At 55.7% G+C, this 17,670-nt stretch overlaps 8 protein-coding genes across 8 annotated transcripts; all 8 read right to left on the minus strand.

Annotated features, from left to right (window-relative positions):
• Positions 1 to 242: 242 nt before the first annotated feature.
• LINJ_17_0010 (conserved hypothetical protein) lies at positions 243 to 2,567 on the minus strand (the record flags this gene model as incomplete). Its single annotated transcript, XM_001464619.1, has 1 exon — positions 243 to 2,567. The coding sequence occupies one exon, from the start codon at positions 2,565 to 2,567 to the stop codon at positions 243 to 245; it is 2,325 nt and encodes a 774-aa protein (XP_001464656.1).
• A 2,279-nt stretch (positions 2,568 to 4,846) lies between these two features.
• Positions 4,847 to 5,512, minus strand: LINJ_17_0020 (conserved hypothetical protein; the record flags this gene model as incomplete). Its single annotated transcript, XM_001464620.1, has 1 exon — positions 4,847 to 5,512. The coding sequence occupies one exon, from the start codon at positions 5,510 to 5,512 to the stop codon at positions 4,847 to 4,849; it is 666 nt and encodes a 221-aa protein (XP_001464657.1).
• A 759-nt stretch (positions 5,513 to 6,271) lies between these two features.
• LINJ_17_0030 (conserved hypothetical protein) lies at positions 6,272 to 6,949 on the minus strand (the record flags this gene model as incomplete). The annotated part of the gene is made up of 1 exon (XM_001464621.1): positions 6,272 to 6,949. The coding sequence occupies one exon, from the start codon at positions 6,947 to 6,949 to the stop codon at positions 6,272 to 6,274; it is 678 nt and encodes a 225-aa protein (XP_001464658.1).
• A 1,685-nt stretch (positions 6,950 to 8,634) lies between these two features.
• On the minus strand, positions 8,635 to 9,270 carry LINJ_17_0040 (conserved hypothetical protein; the record flags this gene model as incomplete). Its single annotated transcript, XM_001464622.1, has 1 exon — positions 8,635 to 9,270. One exon carries the CDS (start codon positions 9,268 to 9,270, stop codon positions 8,635 to 8,637), a length of 636 nt encoding a protein of 211 aa, XP_001464659.1.
• Positions 9,271 to 10,099: 829 nt separating this feature from the next.
• Positions 10,100 to 10,888, minus strand: LINJ_17_0050 (conserved hypothetical protein; the record flags this gene model as incomplete). Its single annotated transcript, XM_001464623.1, has 1 exon — positions 10,100 to 10,888. One exon carries the CDS (start codon positions 10,886 to 10,888, stop codon positions 10,100 to 10,102), a length of 789 nt encoding a protein of 262 aa, XP_001464660.1.
• Positions 10,889 to 11,665: 777 nt separating this feature from the next.
• LINJ_17_0060 (conserved hypothetical protein) lies at positions 11,666 to 12,379 on the minus strand (the record flags this gene model as incomplete). The annotated part of the gene is made up of 1 exon (XM_001464624.1): positions 11,666 to 12,379. The coding sequence occupies one exon, from the start codon at positions 12,377 to 12,379 to the stop codon at positions 11,666 to 11,668; it is 714 nt and encodes a 237-aa protein (XP_001464661.1).
• Positions 12,380 to 13,942: 1,563 nt separating this feature from the next.
• LINJ_17_0070 (putative mitogen-activated protein kinase kinase 3) lies at positions 13,943 to 15,604 on the minus strand (the record flags this gene model as incomplete). The annotated part of the gene is made up of 1 exon (XM_001464625.1): positions 13,943 to 15,604. The coding sequence occupies one exon, from the start codon at positions 15,602 to 15,604 to the stop codon at positions 13,943 to 13,945; it is 1,662 nt and encodes a 553-aa protein (XP_001464662.1).
• A 1,103-nt stretch (positions 15,605 to 16,707) lies between these two features.
• Positions 16,708 to 17,271, minus strand: ARL-1 (ADP-ribosylation factor-like protein 1; the record flags this gene model as incomplete). Its single annotated transcript, XM_001464626.1, has 1 exon — positions 16,708 to 17,271. The coding sequence occupies one exon, from the start codon at positions 17,269 to 17,271 to the stop codon at positions 16,708 to 16,710; it is 564 nt and encodes a 187-aa protein (XP_001464663.1).
• Positions 17,272 to 17,670: the final 399 nt, after the last annotated feature.

Raw genomic sequence — 17,670 nt, forward strand, 5'->3', positions numbered from 1 at the left:
GGGCGCCAAACAGGCAAGATCGATCCGGATCCGAAAGGATTCGAAAGAATGTGAGTAGCCAGCACTACCCTGAGAAGTGGTCGAAGGAAAAAAAAGAAGCGGCACGACGGTGGTGAGAAGTGTGTGAGAACGGAGATCGGTAGTCCTTTGCCGTAGTCGCTGCAAGACCGACTCTGTCACACAATCTAACGACGGCCCGCTCTTTTTCCTCCTTTTGGCCTTCCTGCTGCCCAGCGTGTGCTTCATTCGCCCCCGAGACGGCGCATTTCCTCCTCGAGGAGACGCTGCTGCTCGTCGCGCTTCGAGGGTTTATCGATGTTGGCACGCTTGCGCCACGTTCGCTCAAACTCGTCGGCATCGTGAAGGAACTTGGAAAGGACCGCCTTCTCGTTCTGACGGCGGTCGTACTCGCGGCGGTGCTCAGCAAGGTAGTTCTCACGGGCGGCGGCACGCTCGGCGCGGGTTCGCTCTGCGTTCTGCGCCTCGTACTCCTTGCGCTTCGGAATCTCCAGCGCGCGGAGAGCACGCTCGTACAGGTTTGCCTGGAGGATCTCCTTGCGGTCGTTGTCGACGCCGCGGCGCTTGAAGGCCGCGAGCAGGCGGGTGAGCTCATCCTCGAACCCTGCGGCGCTGCGGTAAACAATAGACTCGTCGACCTTGAAGCCGGGGTACTTGATGCGCAGCTTGCGGAGCACCTCCTTTCCCCGCTCCTGCCGCTGGCGTTCGTTATACTCGGCGTACAGCTTGCGGATGTAAGCCTTTTGCGTCTCCTCCTTCTTTGCCTCCTCTTGCTCGCGGCGCTCCGCCACGGCCCGCTCCCGCTTCTTATCCTCGCTTTTCTTTGCCTCCTCGATGCGCTCCGCCTTGGAGTTCATGCAGGCCTTTTGCAGCGCGTAGATGCTGGTGCTACGCGCACGTGCCGCGTCGAGATCCGCTGCCGACGGCATCACCTGCCTCTTCGACGAGGACGCGGCAACGTGGGTGAAGTCCGAGTAGCGGCCAGATGTCGTCGCTAGCGAGGACGCGGGGACAGTGTCCACGTTTGCAACGATCTTGTTAAAGTAGCTCAACATCTTGGCCTTCGACGAGTCGCGAAACGACAGTGTGTTTGTGCGCGTGTCAATGTCGACAGAGACGGACTCATCGCCGAGGATGACGGGCTCAATGTTGTTAACGTACTCCGCTGCCGTCAGGTTGCCGTTGTACGCCGCGAGAGAGAGCACCTCGACGTAGTTGCAGGTACCGGAGAGAACCTCCAGCTGGTAGCGCAGGATCATCTTGTGGAGCTCGTTCCCGTAGCGGGCGAGGTCGCTGTTGGCTGCCGTCAGCGCCGTCACGCTCTTGTGTAGTCCCGTGAAGTCGGAGAAGTCGGGGTCTTCGAGGTTGGCCGCGATCTTTACGATTTCCGGGGAGGCCAGCGTGTACACACCCTTGGTCTTGAGGTTGGCGATGAGGCTCGTTTTGGTCGTGATCGGCGACTCAAACAGCTCGTCGATGCGGGCATTCTTCTCACGGTAGCGGCCAAACGGGTCCAGTTCCATGTCGCCATCGGCTACACACAGTGAAGCAAGGACGGCGCGAGCGGCGAGTGGGCCGCGCTTCTCTTGTCGCTTCATCGACGCGGCAACTGAAAGGCAGTAGGCATGGTAGTTGTACACGGAGCACGTCCAGAAGATATCGCTCATTGTTTCGTAGGCCCCCGACACCACATCGACAAACTCCTCGTTGCGCTGCACCTTGTCGCACACGCGCTTCAAGCACGACAGAACGTCGAAGGCGCCACCGTATTGGCGCAGGCTGCAGATGTCATTGAGCAGGCAGCACAGCGTCTCCACTGTCTCGGTAACCGCCGACGTGGACGCCAAGAAGGCAGCACGCTCCTTCAGCAACTCCTGTACAGCGTTTCGCGACGCTGCATCGTCGTGGTCGTGCAGGTGGTCCAGCGCCATGTGCGACACAGCGCGTGACACAGCACTGGAGATGTCCAGCACACACGCAGGCGCGTTGAACTCCTTGCACATGGATAGGAACTGGCGGACTGTCTTGTTGTAAATAAACGTCAGTTTTTTGGCAAAACCGATAGTGTTGTTGCCACAGAAGTGGCGAATGAGGCGGCGCAGGGCGGCGTGGCAGGGGATGATGTGGCGCTTCTCGGCGAGCGCGGCGAGAGAGATGCCGTTCAAGGCAGCGAGCATCCGGTCGCCTTCCGTGGCATTGATCTGCATCGCCTCTGTGCGCTCCTTTGCTTTTGCGCACATCTGTCGGATGCGGATCATGACGGAGTCAACGATGCGCTGCACGCTCTCCTCCACGTGCTGCGAACCGCGGAGACCGCTGCGGCAGCGGCGGAGCACCTCGATCAGTTTAACCGGTTCCAGCTTCTCCTGGGTAAGGCAGAGGTCGGCCAGCAGCTCGAGACACTCAAACCCGATAGGAGTAACTTGGTTAAAGCGCAAATGCGACGAGAGGGCGTCGATAGCTTCCTTTACGTCATTGTTCTTCAAGTGCTCCTGCGCCTTGGAGAGGCTGCTGCGCGCACGCGCGTCGGAGGTTGCTGCACGATCCATGGCTTCCGTGAACGCCGGAAAGAAGAAACGCACAAAGAGACGGGCGCGGTTGTGTACCGCAGATCCGCTGCAGAAGGGATGGCGGGAGCACAAAAGTGCGCGGGAGGCAAAGCGAGAAGGGAGGTGGGGCCCTTACGTGGTGTACAAGGGAACACAGGTGGGACGGGCACAGTAAAAGAAGGACGGATTGGTTATGAATTGCTGTACAGTGGGTGAAGTAGAGTGGTACGCCGAGGGCGATACGCGGAGCAACGGAGATAGACGAGTCAAGTCAGAGGGCAGTAAAAGAACAGGAAATGCTGACGGTACCACTAAAGAGGGCGAGCCACCAGGAAAAGGAATGGTCGTCCTCGGCAAGCCCACTGGCGCTCGGTAGAGGTGACTATCACTTGACCTTCTGCTATGAGAAGCTGCCGTTTGTGAATGGGCAATTGCGGAAAGAGCGGTTCGAAAGCAAGCAACGAGTAGCATGCGACCGGCCAGGTTCCTTCCTACTAGGACCAAAACCGATAGAGCACATCCATGATTCACCACGAGCTGGGCGAATTGCACAAAGAGGTAGTACTAGTGCTACTGAAGGCAGATCATCTTCGCGTTTCTTTTTGAGGTCATCCACCGTCTCTGCAGCAACGCTCACAGACCACAAGCACAGGTGGAACAGAGCCAACGATGAGGGGTAGAAATGAAAGCTCCAGCCCGGCTGCAGAGAGGCGGTGAGGGGCGGGGAATCGGGTAAAGAAAGAGCAAAGCCCAGGAAAAAAAAATGCTGCATAGCTCGGCAGCAGCATCCGACAAGTAGTACAGAAGAAACCAGCACGCACGCATGCTGACAAGAGAAACAAAAGACCAGGAAGCATGGCAGACGTAGAGCGACAAGTGATACGGGTGTCGAGGAAAAGTCGCGGAAACACAAGGCAGACATGAAGGGCCCGTAGACAGCAGAGGTTATGGACGGTGGACAAAGGCACAGTGTCGTGCACGAGTATGAATCGAATCTGTGTTGCAGGCCTCAGGGTAACCTCTGGTTTAGAGAAGGAAGATGAGAAATGGCTTCGTTCTGCTTCGGGATCATATTTCGCGTACGTTGCAATAGATGGTCTTGTTGAAGATGTTGCAGTTGGTGTTGGAGAGGGCGCCCGTGACAAATGCGAGATTTTCCAGACGTGTCGGCATTGTGATGAGCCTTCGGTCGGACACGGTTAGCTGCCATGCGACGCGCTCGTCCATGGTCGGAAGCTGTTGTACCTCATACGCACGCTGCACCAAATCACGGCGCTCGACGCAGCCGTGGCATTCACTGTCACGATCTCTTATCATCTTGTTCAGCTCCTTGGACGAGAGTGACTTCAAGTGGTCGAGCGACGCATTTGGAGTCGAGGACGACGGCAGGCCGCGAGTAATAGCACGAAGTGCATCCTCGTCTCTCGACCCCATGTGACGGCGCTGCAGCAAAAACGTTTGCTCAGGAGGAACTTCGATGAGAAGCGAAGCCCTCACCGCCAGTGCCGAGGCGGCGATGGCGAACACGCAAAGCAGGAAACAGATATGACTTCGTGCCGGCATTGCCCCTATTGCAGTAGGAAAAGAGCAGGAGAATATTCTCTTTTTTTATAGCTTTTTTTTTTGTATGTTTTATTCGGCGTTTTACGTTCGCTATCGCGGCGGACGCACTGTGGCGGCCGGACTTCCAGCTGGTTAGTGATGTGTTTTGAGTGAAGGCAGACCAGCGCATCGGGTAGCAGAGAAAGCTGGCGGTGAGCAAAGTGTGAACGGGGGAGATGCTCGCGCCGTCGGTGAAGCGGAGCGAGGGAAAAGCGAGGAAGACGAGTACACATACCGGTGGGCGTGTTTGCATCGGGAAGCTGATATCCTGTTGCGCCTGGAATGGAGCGTGCGGTCTCCATCTCTCTTCCGCTTTTACTGGACAGCCAGTGCTTCTAAGATGGATGGCTTACAAACGGAGCCGATAGGGTTGCAAAGAAAAGGTTCAGTACTAGGGATACAGATCAAGTGCACAAGAGTGCTCATGTAGGTACGAGGCCATACGTGAGGGCACCAGCCGCAGCAGCCACTGCTCGAGTAGAATATAGAAAAAAGAAAAACGGAGAGTATCACAGCATTCAAAGAGAGTACAGTGGTTTTATTACGCTCTTCTCTGGTTAAGACCACAATATGTCCCCACCGAAGCACAAACGCCGAGTCAGTGGCACAGTGGTTTCGATCGCACAAGCAAGGAGATGCAAAAAAAAGGTAAGAGAAAAGGGGTGTACTACATCATGCTACACCATGGTGTCCCCACGCAGGGGGCAGTCGCGACGCTGGATGCCGTAGCTGCCTGTGCATCCAGGAGTCTTGACCATTTCCCACAAGAAGAAGGAGGAGAGGCCTCCAAAAAAATGCCATGCGCCGTGGTACATACGGTACCTGTCCGCGCGCTTGTTAAGCCCGAGGAAGAAAAAGATAATAGCAAAAAAGAAAAGAAAGACACCGCAGCCCAGATGCCGGGCACTAAACGGGGGGAGGCGCTGCTCGACGAGGCAGTGCTTCACGACGGGAAATAGAGTGAAGAACAGAATTGGTGAGATGGTGAACCGCACGTCCCACGGGTTTTTCTGCTGCACGACAAGGGTAAAAAAGATGCAAAAACACTTGCAGCTCATGTCCACGTAGGGGTTCTGAAAGCAGCACAGATAGACGTACCAGATCCCCATTATCGAGATGACGCCGACGTTGTCGAGGCGGTGCCACTCTACCTCAGTAAGGAAGATGGACGTACCGAAGCTCTCCGTTGTGTGGTACATGAAGGATGCGAGGAAACCGAAGCTCGCGCAGCACAACTCAAATATGTATTTGCGTCTGTAAAAAAAGTGCAGCGTGGGAAGCAACGCTACGTGGCTGAGCACCGTCGTGATGAAGAGAATCGCTGGACTCTCGCCCACCCGCATCGCACGCGCGCCCAAGATGGAAGCAGGGGAAAACAGAAAGGAAGAAAAGAAAGGAAGTTCGGCGCAAAGGATAGAGATGAGTGTCGATGGGCGTGTATATGGCTGTGTGGCTGTCCTTGTGCGACTGTGTCCATGCAGCGGGAAACAAAAAGCATCATTGGCAGCAAAACTGCGCGCTGTTTGAGACAAAGAAATTCCAGCACGGGAAAGGGGACGAGCAGAGAGAGAAAGAGATGGGGGAAGGAAAGAAGTTTGATTTCAAACTATCGCGGCATCGCCTGTTCCGTGTATGGGAGTCGAGCTGACGGTAGCGCCTTCGCCAATGCCGATGCGCACACTGCCATATCGCGTACTTGCCACCTTGAACACAACCTACGTTTCCTTGGTTTGCTTTACTGCATGGCCAGGAGGAGACGGTGCGGGGAATGGTACATGGGGAAGGAGGGGAAGGACGGCGGCGTATACGGTAGTGTGGCAAGGAAAGCCAACAGTAGCTAGTCATGGGAGAGCAGGGGTGGCCTTTCTCTCCAAGGGAAACTTCCGCATCATGATACATTGTTTTCTTTTGCGTGTTGGCGTGTGTGCCTATGTGTGTCACCTCTAGGAGCCTTATCTGCTTGTTGAAAGCCAATCAAGACGACTGTATTCACTAAGGTGCTCAGACAGCGGTACTACCCTCAAGTCCGCGACACAACGCCCAACGTTTCACCGAGCATTTCCTGGGTCATTACCGCCAGCCGCTGGTGCGGACCGGGCACTTCAAAGGTTCACCATGACGCCAACCGCGTCATCGCAGCTTGGCAAGTGCAACGATCTCCGCTTCCGCTCCGCTGAGGGGCGCAGGGCGTAAAAGAAAAAGAAAATCGTGATCGTAATGCAAATGTGAAAGAATCCGTGGTATATCCGGACGGGGTCGTTCGATTCATCAAGTCCCATGGCAAAAAATATGCCACCGAGAACTAGCGCTACCAGACCATTGAGGACGCGCGGTAGAACAAACCCGTGGCGACGGCGGGGATTCAGGAGATGCGACACTATTGGCACAGCAATGCATACGGCTACGGGCACAATAGTGTAGCGGACGTCCCAAGGAGCGGCCTCCTGCAAGATAATGACAATGAACAGGATGATGTACTGCAAGTACTCCAGAAGGATACGGTTTTCGAAGCAGGCTAGTTGGATGCAGGAGCACCCGACAGATACGATTGCGCCAATGTTGTCGAGTCGGTGCCAGCGCCCTTCGGACATGAAAAGGCTCGTCTCAAAGCACTCGCACGTGTGGTACATAAACGAAACGGTAACGGAGTACGCCCCCACCACTCCCTCAAAGCGCAAATCGCGTCGCACAAGAAAGGCCACAACGGCGACCATGGGGAGGTGGCTCAGTACGCATGTAAAGAACAGGGCATATTTCGAGTCATCGGGACGGTGAGCCATTCTGCGATGAAGAGACAGCCCAAAACCAAAAAAGAGACTCCGCAACCTCTAAGTTGGCAGACCACCTCGTCACAGTCAAGAACGTGTCCACATTTAAAATGAAAACACTCACTGCTGGGATGAAAAGCGGAAGAAACGCAGCCGAAGAGGTGTGGCGGTGGGGGAAGTGGACAGAGCGAGAGCACCAACGTGGCGAAAAGGCTGAACAGAGAGAGGGAAGCCCTCGCTATTTGGCGGCAACGGTGCGGCGGTGGGGAGCGAGGAGGCAAAGCTGTTGCTCAGAGCAGTGCGGGTTACCCAATGATTACTCTTGTCAATTCTATTCGGTGAATATGTTTGCTCGTTAGATGCCGTGTAAAGGATGGGAGACGCTGCGCATCACAAAAAAAGAAATGAGAAGGAGGAGGAGAGAAGCAGAATAAGATGGGCACATAATAGCAAATGAGCACGGCACCGGGTCGTTGCGCTTTCCTCTGTAGCGCACGGTCTCCAAGCGGTCGGCCAATCCGCCGTGTTCTCTAAGCACCCCGTACCTTGAAATGGGAAAAGACACCGGTATGGGGAGCCTGCTACTGCCTTCATCCAATACCGTCGCGTGCCAACACGCCGCCCGTATTGGAGCGTTGGTCCACCGAACCTCCTGAAGGAGAACAAGGCATCCGTGCGTGCGCGCAGCAAAGCGCAGGCGCATACGACCCCGGCAATCGCTCCGGCGATGCCGCCGTGCACTCCTTGTCGCTACAAGACATGCATTTCGGTGGTCAAAGGGAGTCGTGGCAAATTCAGAAACAGTTTGAAAGCAAAGGAGAAGCGCCAAAGAACAGTGAGGGCTACCGAAACGGCCACAACGGAGAAAGGAAACACCGCGTGGGTGTGAGGCCGACAGCACGAGAAAGCAAACCAGCCAAACAGCGATAAGACAAAACAACAGCAGTGGCACTTTGGAAAGGAGAGCACTAAAATGAAGAGATCGACTCGTAGCAGCCACGCACAGGCCCAGATTCGCGTGTGACAGCCACCTGGGTTTGGGTGAGATTGCTAGAGCAGCGGTGCTCATGCCTCCTTGTCTGTCTCAAGGGGAGCGGAGGCTGAAGAACGGCGTAGCCGTGAGGTGAAGCAAAATGCCAACAGAGAGAGACTGAGGCTGCCGATGATCCTGCAAAGCCCCCCCACACACACACACACCTTCACCGATTGCACGCGTGTTCGAGATGCACATACCAAGAGGGAGAACAAAGGGCAGACGAAAGCGAGAGATGATCATCGAAAAGGGGGAACAAGAAAAGTGAACAGCGCAGCGAGCACGCTGACAAGAGCCTGCAACACGTGGAAATCGAGCATCTCGCACACAAGCATATGCATAGGCGGCACTGCACTTGCGCGCAGACAGCCGCTGCTGCTCAGCTCAGCAAACTAAAGAGAAAATGCTCAATATTCGAAAAACAGAAGGGTGCAGCGACAACATCGACAACCATATCCATATTCATTCCTGGCGTCAATCAAAAGGGGGAACGCATGAATCAGAAGGAAAGAAAAGGGGGAAAACAAAAAACAGCGGCTGAGCTACACAGACATGCCATAGGAGATCGCCTCCTTTACCGTGCACCCGCTTCTCCTGTCATCCCGCGTGCCATGGCAACAACAAAGCCACGGTTGATGAAGACGTGATGGATATAAGAGAGGCGCTAGAAGGCACAGCACTCACGCAGCCACGACCACACCCAGTGCACGCTGCCCTTTCGGGAAGTCACCTCAATCACCTCGATTTCCTCATCCTGCTCAGATGCGTGCTCCACCTCGCAGTTAGACTGCGGTGTCTGCTGAGCGGCTGTGGGTGTAATGAGTGCATTGCGCTCCGGTGCGTGGTGAGGTGCTGAAGGTGGCTTTAGTTGCATGCGACGGCGTCTACGGACATCGCAGCTGCTCATCAGACGCCCTTCGTCGCCCACCACAGGCGCGAAGCACATGGGGCACATCGAAGACCGTTGTCGCCACGACTCCAAGCACTGCAGGTGAAACCCATGCTCGCACTTGAGGAGAATGGCAGGGTTGTCTAGGGTGAAGTGCTCCAAGCATATAGGGCAGGTAGTAAGGTGGTATTCCCCAACGTCGTACGTCTCCAGATCACCAACGACACTGTCCTCGTTGAGGTAGTCACTAAGATTTGAGCAGCTCGCGTCGTGTGAGCCAGCTGGTACTGAGGCGGCCGATGCCGCGGCAGCAGCCTTCGTATGCGGATTCCCTTGCATGACGGAGCCTCGCGTAATTGCTTCTCTCTGTAATATATGAGCGCGTGTCGGTACTGGCGACACAAAATACATGTGCGAGTTACACTTCAGCTCCCCAGTCGTATATGTGTCGGGGAGCTGCGGCCTCAGCGAAGGTGAGAAAGGGGATGTTGTCCCTAGCAGAAGGTCAGCAACGCACCTTGTGCTCTTATCTTGTCCAGAAGCGGATCCCTGTGAGTCACTCTTGGGAAAAGTGCTGGCGTACCACCCGAGTGACAAGCAAGATAAAAAAAAGGTCACAGTTGGCTGCTGACGAATGTTCAAGAAGAAAAAGGCGGAGAACCAGGGGTGTGATGTTGTAGAGCCGCTGGGCAGTGCCAACCGCCAATCTCGGAGAGGAAGTCAAAAACACAGGCAAGGCACGAAGCAGGGAGCGACGCATGAGAGAAAGTTAGTAGTGACGAAGAGGGGAGAGATAGCGAGGGCATGAAAGCCTAATCGCATTAGACACAGGTGAAGTACGGTGACGGGTGTACTCTTGACGAGGTCCCTGTGCAGTGACACTCACCCCGTAAAACCGCAGGCGCTCACACAAGCGCACCGTAGTCAAACAAGACACAACTTTCCGTCTCTCACAAAACCTGCATGAGAGACCCTGCGGTGCGGTAAGCGCGAGCATGTCCACGTGCACGACACCTCGTATTGGCTTTGTCTTTCTTCAACTGTTTGTCACTGCCACGTCAATGTGCGGATGTGCTTGAGTACGAGATCATCGACAAGGAATCACCGAACGTCCGCGTAGGCGCGCCGGGCTCCCTGCGGGGTTATGAGTCGTTGAGCAAGCGGAGATGGCGCGACGGCACGCGAGGCGAGCATGACGCGTCTCCCGACATCCCTCGCAACTTCATTCGCGCACACTGAATCACTCACCACGACGTGCCTTACCCTCATCGCCTTCGTGAATGAATTGGCCGGGGAAGAGCAGTCGGCGTACGGCCGTTGGTGCGAGTCGTTTCGGGTCCGTGTTTACCACCTCCCCCGCTGCGCGCTTGCGGTCTTCCTCCTTCTCCTGCTGAACCATGAAGTGGTAGAACTCTGGGTCGAAGAACTTCAGCGCTGCCTCAAGTCCATTGCTCACGACCACGGTGGAGAAGAATACACCAATGGCAAGCATTACGGCGTAAGAGAAAGTGGCGAAGACGTGCACGCGATCTAGCCGACGTAAGCTCTTCTTGGATGTCTGTAGCAGCTGACGGTGCAGCGCCGGTGAGGCGCCGTTTTGATGCCAGAGGCTAGCTGGATTGACGGACATCTTGTACGCCGTCTGCAAAATGGCGTACTCGCTCTCACCTGTGGTGTTCTTTGCCGTGTCGGGGTGGGTTTCCAGGACCAAACTTCGGTAGCGAGCACGGACTTCGGCTAGTTCCGCGTGGTTTGGAAGCCCCATCACTTGCAGCGGCGACCCGTGCTTCTGGAGCCACTGCAGTTGCCTCTCCAGTTCCTCGGTGCGCTCCATCCCGGTTTGCATGCGAATCGCAATCCGCCTCTTCAAAGACGTCGGCGTAAGCGTCACGAAGAGGGAGCGCAGTGCCAATACGAAGCAACCGGGCTTGTAGCTGTGCTGCACCCCCGTGGTGGCGCAGCGCAACGCCAAGAGGCACGACTGCCTCTGGACCGCCGCCGGTGCCGCGCTTGCCGTCCAGCGCCGCATCCGCCGCTGCATCGAAGGTTTGAAAGAGAGGCAGAGGAGAGGTGGCAATAGAGAGAAACACCAATGATGACGGCTGGTTACACAAGGAGATCAGGAGTCTGGTGAAGCAGCGGCACTGCTGATGGGCAAGTCCCTTCGCTGCTGCGCGCACTCACTCAAAGAGGCTTGAACGGCACATCACGGGGCCCGCCCGTAACGGCACCGGAAATATTTGAAGAGGAGAGAAGGTCGGCGATGAATGTGAGAGAATGAGAGGACATGCGGCGAGCCCAGTGAACAATGGGCGCGCGGTGAAGGACCTGACGGCTGTGCAGTGATTGCGGCGAGCGCCGTGGCTGCGAAGAATGACCAGGATAACAGCGTAGAACTGGCCCCTAGGCGAGCTGTCATGCATAGGCGACCAAAGATCACGCTTAAAAGCACCGCGAAGTGTAGCAGTGTCGAGACGGTAAGCAGAAGAATGCATGCAGGCATGCATTCGTGGCACACCAACCGCTGAAACGACCAAAACCCTACTTCTGTTGTCCGCTACCGTCTTTCAGACTAACAACAAGGAGGAAGTATGGAAGGAAGAAGAAGCGGTAGCTGGAAGGGCGAGATGGACAACGCGGGAGAGAAGGCGGTCTTTTCGTTAATGATCTCCTGACTGCACCAGGCAGCCCCCCTGCGCGCCAAACTCATATTTTCCCGCAGCCAAGCACTTGGGTTATGGGGGCCATACTCTTCCCTGCACATCTTCACGCACGCAAAAGGGGCAGGCTGAGAAAGTCGTAGAAATCACGATTCGCTCCAGAACCGGCACAATACTCGGCGGTCGTCGAACCTGCTACCGTGGAGGTGGGCGATCGTAGTAGCGGCCTTTTCCTTACTGGATAGTTTCAAGACGACGGCAACGCGGTCGTCAAAGTCGCCGGCAGCGTCAGCGTCGTCTTCAGAGTGTTCCCCCGACGTTGCCGTGGTACCTTCTACACGCGCAGCCTTGGCGGGTCGTTGTTCTGATGCGTCGTCGATGAGCACCCGCCAGGATTCTACCTTGTCTTTTGCGACGTCCTCGACTCGCTCCACCAAGGCTGTTACCAAATCCTTCTGCTCCATCTCTGTAGCTGCGTGATAGCCCTCTAGTGTCGTCACGTTTGTTAGCAACACAGATGCCGAGGGGGTTCCTGCTGGGCCACTACGCTGCAACAGTCTCTTGCGCTTCTTGTAGATGCTCTGCTCTTGTCGACGCCGCTCCCAGCGCTTGGAGATGTCTTCACGAATCAACTCTATGATGGCCTCCACCGAAAGGTGCTGAAGGGCCGACTCCTTCAAAACACGGTTAAACCAGAAACTCGCCACGGCGTCCCACTGCTTCTCGTAAAAGTGAAAGTGCGGATTGTCGCGAAGGCTCGCGGGCAGCTTCAAATCCTGCATGGAGAACTGTAGCCGCCTCCCAGTGCTCCCCCACACCACCAGCGAGTTTCCTTGATCCTCCATTACCGCCTGGCCCATTTCATACCTTGCAGCGACGGATGTTTAGTGCGCGTGCACACGCTGACTCAAATATGGCATTCGCCTCTTCTCCGCCGCATACCGGATAGCGCGGCCCACCAGTATCGATGTGGAGAAGCAGAAGTTGGGGCGTACAGCGATCGCCAGTGGAAAATGACGGGAGGGACGAAAACGGCAAGATAAGTGACGTTCAAAGGCAAAACGTTGGCGGAGGCCAAGAAAGGAAAAAAGAGTGCGTAATGTGTGGAATAAAGCCTGTTGGGACTTGGCACGAGAGATGCAGTGGCGTAGGCTGCAAGACAGGCAAAGAGAAGAAGGCATTTCGCTAGTGGCGCGCTCTCTTTGGTAGGATAAGGTCACGAAAGTGAATCCGGAAAGGGATCCGCAGTCGAGTAGTGCGCATCTGTAGCACAGGTCTGGCCGCGTCAAGAGCGCCACGGTGCCGTGGTGCTGCCATAGAGAACCAAGCGGCGGCGCACAGGCAGTGGAATCGTCAGATGTGCGCTGTGGTGGTTCTTCACTCGATAGGAGCGGCAGAAACGAGTTACTTTGAGCGTTTCGCATAAAACACGACTTGTTGTGTATGAGTAACTTCACCAGAGAACAGAGTGGCAAAGAAAAGGAGGGAGGGGAAAAAGAAAGCCAACACACTGCAGCAGCTCATGAAGTCAATATTACTCGCTCGTCATGTACATGATTACATTATCGCGACGGCGAGAGTCGTCTTGTCCTCCTGTGCTCTCCCCTCCCCCTTTCCCGCACTCCGCACGTCCCCTCTTCTGCGACCTCGTGCAAACAAGAAAGGGGCGGGGTCTCGTCGCTCGTCGTCCTACCAAGGGAAACAGAAAAGTAGTAGACGGGAAAGAAGAAACCAAAATGAGGCACGCGTTTCACACGAAGCAGAAAAGAAAAACGAGGAGGACGGAAGGGGATGTCATGGCGTCCGTGCGGCGGCCGCTAGGCGAAACAGGGACGGGCACGAGAGACCGAGAGAGAAGCGGACAGAAAGAGGAGGTCGACAAGCAAGTGCAAAGAAGTAGAAAACGAACGGGCACGCATGTCACGTCACAGTCATCGCCGTGCTGGATAACATCAGTGGTGAATGAGGGAGGGGAGATGAAAGCGAGAGAGGGTCAGAACAGCGATGACGCACGCTTCTGCGCCGAAAATACAAGAGGCGCTAAGAAGAACAAAAAGAGACCCGCGGCGCTGCGCACCATTCCCTCAAAGAGGACAAGGAAACGGGAAAGTACAACGGAGTGTGCAGACAATGTCGTAACGCGTATGGAAACCGACGCGCTTCATCGGACATCGGAACAGGAGGCGCAGAGAAGAGGCATCGAGATGCGTCCATATAAACACATAGGCAGGAGCAACAAATCAAGGGAGCCACTCTGTCACACTGTGCATGACGACACGTGTTGGGGAGCGAGAGGAGGGAAAAGAAGAGCGACATACCTTAAGAGAAGTGGACAAGCATAAGAGGAAGGCAGAAATATTTGGCATGCCCGTATGCGAAAGCGTTTGCCCCCCTCGTCCTCGCACGTTCTACTCTCGCATGATCTAAGGCATCTTCCCATGGCGCCTAGCCACTGGTGGACGTGAAATCGGGGGCAGCCGCACGCCGCGCGATTCTTTCTTCGCGGGCTGCTTGGGTGGCCCACTACAAATGCTACGCTTTTGCTGCAAGGAGCTCACCGTAGTGGACGATGACGTCATCAGCGTGTCATCGCCACTACCCTGGGTGAGTCGGCTTTGCATGTCTCCGGTGGAGACGCTGTACGACAGCGCGGCAGGGGTCAGCTTCTCCTTTAAAAAGGAGTTTATCTGCCCAATGGTGTCGGCACTGATTCCGGTGTCGCCGACGTTGATGCATGTCACCTGTGAAAGCGGGTTGCGGATCAGCCGCACGATGGAACGCCCTGCCACGGCCGGGATGGGATTGTGAGACAGGTCAATAGATTGCAGCGAAGGGTGTCGTGTCACCACCTTGAGCAGCGCCTGGATTACAGATAAGCTGTGAATGTTATTCCAGCTAAGATCTACATGTTTCAGGAACGGGCACGTATCTATCATGGAGATCAACTCGAGCAGCGCCATCGGTCGAGCGTGGAACATGTGACTACACTCTACAGAGGTGCTCGCAGGTACATACTTGCCGGTTACGAGGTAACGGTAGTCACGCAAAATCGGAAAGCCGTCATAACCGAGCCGCACTAGCCGCTGAATTTTCTGCAGGTAGAGAAGCCGCTGCACGCCCATGACTGCAAGCGCCGCTGCTCGCCACCGCGCAGATGGTTTCATCGCTGTCGCCGAGGGTGCCTGTGACGGGTAGAGGGACGTCCGCCGGTTGGCGTCTAAGCCTTCCTTGATCCATGGGTGCTTGAGAGCGTCTTTGGCGCTCATTCGACGGAGTGGGTCGTAAAGGAGAAGTTGACTGATAAAGTCTTGTAGCAGTGGTGGGCATCGCAGCCCACCACCACCCTCCTCCCGCGGACGATACCCGCGGCAGATGTCCTTCGTCAGCGCCGCCTCTGTACGGGCCTGAAATGGGTAACGACCTAAAAACATCACGTGTGCCATGACGCCCATGGCCCACATGTCCACCGGCTTGCCGTAGTTCTTCTCTAGCAGAATCTCGGGTGCCATGAAGTGCAGCGTGCCACAGCACGTCGTCAAGCATTGCTTATTGCCGGCAAACACGGAGAGCCCGAAGTCTGATATCTTTACGACGAGGTCGTTTTGAGATAGTAGGCAGTTGCTCGGCTTCAAATCGCGGTGGACGATACCCTTTTCATGAATGTACTCCACAGCCATCAACAGCTGCGTGATGAAGCGCCGCGTCTCCAGCTCAGACACGTTTTGCCGGTCTATGCGGTGCTGAAGGGAACCACCAGGAAGGTACTCCATCACAATTGATAGGCACGCTTCGTCTTGATACGTCTCCTCGAGCTTGACGATATTGGGATGAGAAAGAAGGCTCATCGTCTCCACTTCCCCCATGACGCTCCGCAGTCCCTTGGTGCCCGCCTGACGCTTGTCGATGCGCTTCACCGCGTAGATGTCCTTCGTCCCTGTGCGCCGCGTCGCGCTCCAGACATCGCCATAAGAGCCAGAGCCGATTTTCTCCATCAAGACGTACCTCGACTCGACGTCGACGGTGTCAGAGCTGCCCCCGCTCTTGGCATTGCGCAAGAGCGTGTCTTGCAAAGCGTAGAAGTCCATACTTTCGCTGGCATGAAGCTGCACGCAAAACCACTTCTGGTTGTCAGCGCATCGGTTGAGCGTTGGAGTGGCGTGCAGACGTGAGAGCGGGTGTGAGGGGCACGGAGTGCCGGGAGCAACAGAAGGCCACCACGAAGCAGGACGCGTGAAGAGAGTAACGGAAATGAGTAGAGGAGCGGTGAGCTGTCAAGAGCTCAAGTGCGCCTGCTTGCATCAGCTGGGAATGGCTGTGGGCTTCCCAAAAGGCAGTACCCGGTGGTGGTGCCTACGCATTGTACAGGGTAGGGGTGAAACAAAGAGCGACTGTACGGACTGCGCCTCGCTGTGCTAGAAGTCAGTGTACCGTCACAAGCCCGGGCACCTTCCCGGATGTACAAGTGCACTGGCGGCATCACAGGTTAAGGTGGGCACCGAGGGAGGCGCCTAGGAACTGCGTTTCGGCGGCCTTGATGGACACAAAGAGAGCGGAGTGCATTCACTGCCTAAATCGTCTTTGACACGTCTGTCGCGCCTATCGTTGTCTCCATTCAGCGTGTTCGGTAGGGCTGGAGGGAAGCGTAGGCGCCCGAGAAACAGCGCGCGCGTAGACGGCGTGCGATCAAGGAGCTAATGGCACACGGTCAATGAGGGAGAAAGACAGAAAGCGGCACGCACAAACACGCACACCTCAGCCGGGCATGCACATCCGCGGGGCCGCACAGATATACAGCTGGAAAGAAGACGCCGAATGAGACTCACCACGCAACCATGAAATGAGAGGAAAACATCGTCGCAAACATACATGCCTCCACGTACACGCAACCAAGAGAACCGGGATTGAAGTGTGGCTATACGATGCAGTGAGAAGGAAGCTCACGCGGCGAGAATCAAACCCCCATTTCCCGCATGTGTGATGTGAACGCCTCCCACATCATCAACCCCACCCCCTTCCAATGGCGAGCGCCGGCATAACAAATAGACAGACAGGCCAAGCATCAAATATCGTTAATGGTCGCATTCCTACATCTCTCCCCCTTGCACGTTCTCTAGCCATCCGTAACACGAGCAAGTCGCCAGGAGTTAGAGAAGTCGGAGAAGCTGGGAGAGGGTTGGCAAGGCGGTCACTAAGCGCCGATCCCTTGCTCGCGAAGCCGCTCCACGAGCCAGTCCATGCCCTCCACCAGGCCATCACCTGTTTTTGAACTGCTTTTAACAATCGTCCACGTACGGTTCATAATGGACGACACACCAAGTTGTTCGGCGATCTCTACCTCACTGGCGGCGTCCGGCAAATCTTGTTTGTTGGCGAATATGAGCAAGAGACTCTTTCTGAGTTCGTCCTCGTCTAGGAGAGCGTACAGTTCGTGCTTGGCGACGCCCATGCGATCCCTGTCAGTGCTGTCCACCACGTAGATGACGGCGTCTGTGTCGCTGAAGTAGCAACGCCAGTACGGTCGCACACCCGTTTGGCCGCCAAGGTCCCACACTTCGAAGGAGATATTCTTGTACTGAAGAGTTTCTAAGTTGACTCCCACAGTGGGGACGGTGGTAACCACATCACCAAGATGTAGCCGATAGAGAATTGAAGTCTTTCCCGCATTGTCCAGGCCAAGCATCAAGACACGAATTTTGCGGTCTGCTGGCAGCAGACCAAGTGTCTGCTTCAGACTTGTCAGCCACGCACCCATAGTGCGGAATATCAGCGTTCTACTCGTACCCGCCTTAAGGGCGTGTCGGTGACCTGGACTGTGCGCCGAACAAGAATAGCAAAAGAGGGAGAGAGTAACAGCGCGACTCCTCCGACACCAATGGTAATGTGAAGCCAGCGAGTTGCGCTTGGTGAAACAGGCCCGAAGAAAGTGTGGCGCGGACCATAACAGAAACGGCACAGAGATGTGAAAGAGGGTGAAGGATACCAGGGAGGGACCGAAGAATGTCCGCAGCCTCCCTCGATTGACTTTTCCGATGCGCAAATGGTGATACTACCAAGGCCTGTGAGGGCGACGATGCCGAGAAAATAAACACCAGAACCCCTCCCCCTCCCCGAAGGTAAGAGCGGGCGCACACAGCGCAATCGAAGCACTCAC

The sequence above is a fragment of the Leishmania infantum genome, chromosome 17 (genome assembly GCF_000002875.2).
Source record: "Leishmania infantum JPCM5 genome chromosome 17".
NCBI lineage: Eukaryota > Euglenozoa > Kinetoplastea > Trypanosomatida > Trypanosomatidae > Leishmania > Leishmania infantum.